Source organism: Zingiber officinale, chromosome 3B (assembly GCF_018446385.1).
Source record: "Zingiber officinale cultivar Zhangliang chromosome 3B, Zo_v1.1, whole genome shotgun sequence".
NCBI classification, from domain to species: Eukaryota; Viridiplantae; Streptophyta; class Magnoliopsida; order Zingiberales; family Zingiberaceae; genus Zingiber; species Zingiber officinale.
This window is the reverse complement of record NC_055991.1, coordinates 64,537,904-64,541,736: the sequence shown is the minus strand read 5'-3', so window position 1 is coordinate 64,541,736 and position 3,833 is coordinate 64,537,904. Positions and strand designations below refer to the sequence as shown.

The 3,833-nt window shown below is 44.6% G+C and overlaps 1 protein-coding gene across 1 annotated transcript; it reads left to right on the top strand.

The window, feature by feature from the left end:
- Nucleotides 1-607: 607 nt before the first annotated feature.
- LOC122056535 (serine/threonine-protein kinase RIPK-like) lies at nucleotides 608-3,606 on the top strand. The gene is made up of 5 exons (XM_042618532.1): nucleotides 608-1,143; nucleotides 1,265-1,400; nucleotides 2,162-2,298; nucleotides 2,687-2,810; nucleotides 2,875-3,606. Exons 1-5 carry the CDS (start codon nucleotides 757-759, stop codon nucleotides 3,411-3,413), a joined length of 1,323 nt encoding a protein of 440 aa, XP_042474466.1. The 5' UTR covers nucleotides 608-756; the 3' UTR covers nucleotides 3,414-3,606.
- The last annotated feature ends 227 nt before the right edge of the window (nucleotides 3,607-3,833 follow it).

Below are 3,833 nucleotides of genomic sequence, written 5' to 3'. Positions count from 1 at the left end.
AGATCTAGAACACCATCCACGTACATTGTGATTCAGATTTCGTTAAAAAAAAAAAAAAATAATAACAAGGTACAATGGAGTGGAATGATTATTGGTAGGTTGAACTAGGATGGTAAACGAGCCTAGTTGGATGAGTTTATACTCGACTCAATTTATACTGATTCAATTCGAGCTCAAACGGGTAGAGAAGAATTCGAGCTTGGTATTTAATTATTACCTGAGCTCAATTTTTTTTTATTTTTAATAAATAAATAAATATATTATATATTATAAAAATATATATTATTATGACTTTTTGATTCCATGACCTACTGAGTCAATACTAATTAAGTTCGAATTCAGTTTCTAATGAAGTCAGTTCAAACCCAGTCAATTTTAAATTTGAGTCAAGTTTTAATTAAAGTGTTCACAAATGGCTCAGGAGCGACTTGGCCCTTTCCACCCGCACCCTAGGATGAACAATCTCGTCTCACCAAAGACAGCTTGAAAAGAAATCTTCTAAATTCTCGAGTATCTGCTGCCAAAGTCAAGGGCCAGCTTAGACATTTTGCCCATCCAGGTCAGGGGAGACTTGGCCTTTATATTTGGTGGAGTAGTTGGTATGCCATCAACAATTACCTTCACATCTCCATCTCCTTCCATTAATCCCCTCTGCTTCTTCTTCAACGCTTAATTCCCATTCCCTGCTTCTCCCAGTAGCCACCTCCATGAGCTACTACTGTCTCTCTCCCTCTCTGCATTGATTGATGCGGCAGGATGACGTCGAAGGTCCCCTGGTGGTCGACTCTGCTCCCCGGGTGCTGCGGCAGTGAGAACAAGAGCCGGGTGTCCAAGGCAACGGCGAAGGCAAAGGCGCCGATGGAGAAGCAGTCATCCTTCTCCGACATCAGCTCCTCGACTGGCATGCTGTCCCCTGAGGACCTGTCGGTATCTCTGATCGGGTCAAACCTCTACGTCTTCACGTTGGCCGAGCTGAAGGAGGCAACCAAGGGCTTCTCCATGAGCAACTTCCTCGGGGAAGGCGGCTTCGGGCCGGTCTACAAAGGATTCATCGACGATAAGGTGAAGCCGGGGCTAAAGCCTCAGCCGGTGGCTGTGAAACTCCTCGACTTGGACGGAGGGCAGGGCCACAAAGAGTGGCTGGTGAGGCCTCCTCTCTCTCTTTCTCCCTCCCTCCTAAACTAACCCTCTCTAGTTCCATATCGTTGTTTCCCTCATACTCTTGCGATATTTGATCAGTTCATGCGTGTGGGTGATGCAACAGGCCGAAGTGTTGGTTCTTGGACGTCTCAGGCATCCTCACCTTGTCAAACTGATAGGCTACTGCTGTGAAGATGAACAGAGGCTGCTCGTCTATGAATTCATGCCCAAGGGAAGCCTGGAAAACCACCTCTTTAAAAGTATTTTTTTTTTTTTTTATCATTTTCACCGCTTACATATCATTAACAAACTTCATTTTTTATCCATCCACTGGTTGTTGACATCCACTTCTAAACAACTAATTGGTTTGTGATAATATTTTTTTAATCTTTGTCACATATCCGACTGGCTGTTTAATTAAGGAGTAAATTCAGCTGCAATTCTCTGGTCTAGATGCAACTATTGTTTAATCTGCACAATTAGTTGTCTAAATACAGACTCTCTTCCCATGTCCTTTTCATGTCGCTTACAAATGATACTGTGACAGTTTATCAGCTTAACAACCGCGCCATCATTTTTCTGCTTTTTTTACCCTTAAATTAATTCATATTTAGTTCTTTAGATATGACCTAATACTAATAATTTTATAAAAAAAAATATAAATTAATTTCCTATTTTTAGCTGCAGTTGGACTGTGTATAGAAAGTCTTCAACTTTTGTTGGCTGATCTTCCAAAGTATTGTCATCTTCCTAACACCTTGCCGGACTTAATCACGCATGCCTGCATCATAAAAATAGAAAAAGATAAATGTAAGGGAGAAAATTCACGGAGTCGGTTATTAACTCAGTGATATTTCCACCAATTCACTCCAATTGTTAATTCCATGTCGGTTATCAGCCAAACCGCTCTTCCATTTCTGGTCACACTGCGCAAATTAGACCATTGACTTGAAACATTATGAAGAGACTTTCTTCACCAATTTTGATAATTATAAAGATCATGTTTGCTTGATATGGGCAGGATATTTTGCCTCTTTGCCATGGTTGACACGGTTAAAGATTGCCCTGGGAGCGGCCAAGGGATTAGGATTCCTCCATGATGCCGAAAAGCCAGTCATATACCGGGACTTCAAGGCTTCAAACATCTTGCTAGATTCTGTAAGTCTACTTGTTCAAACTCGGTTCATCCTAATCCAACGAGTCAAAAATCATTTGCTTCAGGTTGAGTAAACAAGTGCTTCAATTTAGAAGGTACGAGGAGATAAAGTACTTGTTCAAACATATCAATTTCTGTTTAGGCGGCGAGGCACTGATCAAGAGTGTGCACCAGTTATGGGATCCATGATTGCCTAACGAACGACTTTGAAGTCAATAGCGTGACTTGTAATGTGGAGCTACCTTGAACAAAAGAAGATGAACTTGAGAGCAATTATTGGAGTCGAAATAACTAACTGATTGCATCTAATAAAATGATTTGCTTTTAAAAAATTGTAGCTAGCGAACGTTTTGAAAAGTTTGTAGTGACTCAAGTGAATTAATGTTGCAGGAGTACGAAGCGAAGCTGTCGGACTTCGGCCTGGCCAAAGACGGCCCTGAGGGAGATGAAACTCACATCACCACCCGGGTGATGGGCACGCACGGGTACGCCGCGCCGGAGTACATCATGACCGGTAAATCAGAGCTTTTCTCTTCGTGGCAGCTGATCGCAGACTGAGCGATTAATCATTTTCTCAGGCCACCTGACGTCGAAGAGCGACGTGTATAGCTTCGGCGTGGTTCTGCTGGAGCTTCTCGCAGGCCGCCGGTGCGTCGACAAGGCGCGGCCGATCCGGGAGCAGAACCTGGTGGAGTGGGCGCGGCCGTGCTTGAACGATCCCCGGAAGCTGGGCCGCATCATCGACCCCAGCCTCGACGGCCAGTACTCCATCTCCGGCGCCCAGAAGGCGGCCGCCCTGGTGCATCAGTGCTTGAGCCAGGGTCCCAAGCGCCGTCCTCACATGTCCACGGTGGTGGACACCCTGAAGCCGCTCCTGGAGCTAGAGGACGCGCCGGTGACCCCCTTCGTGTACGTTGCGCCGGCGACGGACGACGACGCAGGCAACGAGGCAACAAAGAAGGAGAAGGACCAAGGGCGCCGGCGTGGACACCAGCAAAAACTGAGATCGCCACGGGAAGGGAAACTCTCCGACGCGGCCTTTTGCCGAGAGGTAGGTAATCGACTGCGGAGAAACTCGGCATTGCAACAGCAGCAGCAGAGGCAGATGGATAAATGAGGCGGAATCAGAGTAAAGGCATTAATGCTCTGTTCAAGCAAAGTAAGCCATTTACATGAATGTGTTTGTTATATGTTACGTAGCAATCTCTCCGTTGAGGAGCTTCAAATTCAGTGCTCCAAATAACTATTCCCTTGCTTGCGTCCAAGTACACTTATTGATAGTTTTATTGAATGTGTTATTGCGCGTGCTAGACTTGGGAGATATAATAAGCGTCACTCAATTCAATTTTGGTGACACTTAGAACACAAAATGGATATGAATTATGGTTGAACTGCATAATTATTAACCAAATGATTCAATTGAGTCGGAGTACTTGGCGTTTAGTTATAAATGGAAGACCTACTGCATATCGCATATCATAGCCACCCCATTCAGTCCATGGATCCAAAGGATATGTTGGAGCTTGGATAAAAATAT

Excerpts from the sequence above, each read along its gene's own strand:
- LOC122056535 (XM_042618532.1), top strand. The coding sequence starts at position 757 with ATGACGTCGAAGGTCCCCTGGTGGTCGACTCTGCTCCCCGGGTGCTGC. Across the intron at positions 1,401-2,161 it reads GGAAAACCACCTCTTTAAAA|GATATTTTGCCTCTTTGCCA; the intron begins GTATTTTTTTTT and ends TGATATGGGCAG. Across the intron at positions 2,811-2,874 it reads GCCGGAGTACATCATGACCG|GCCACCTGACGTCGAAGAGC; the intron begins GTAAATCAGAGC and ends TCATTTTCTCAG.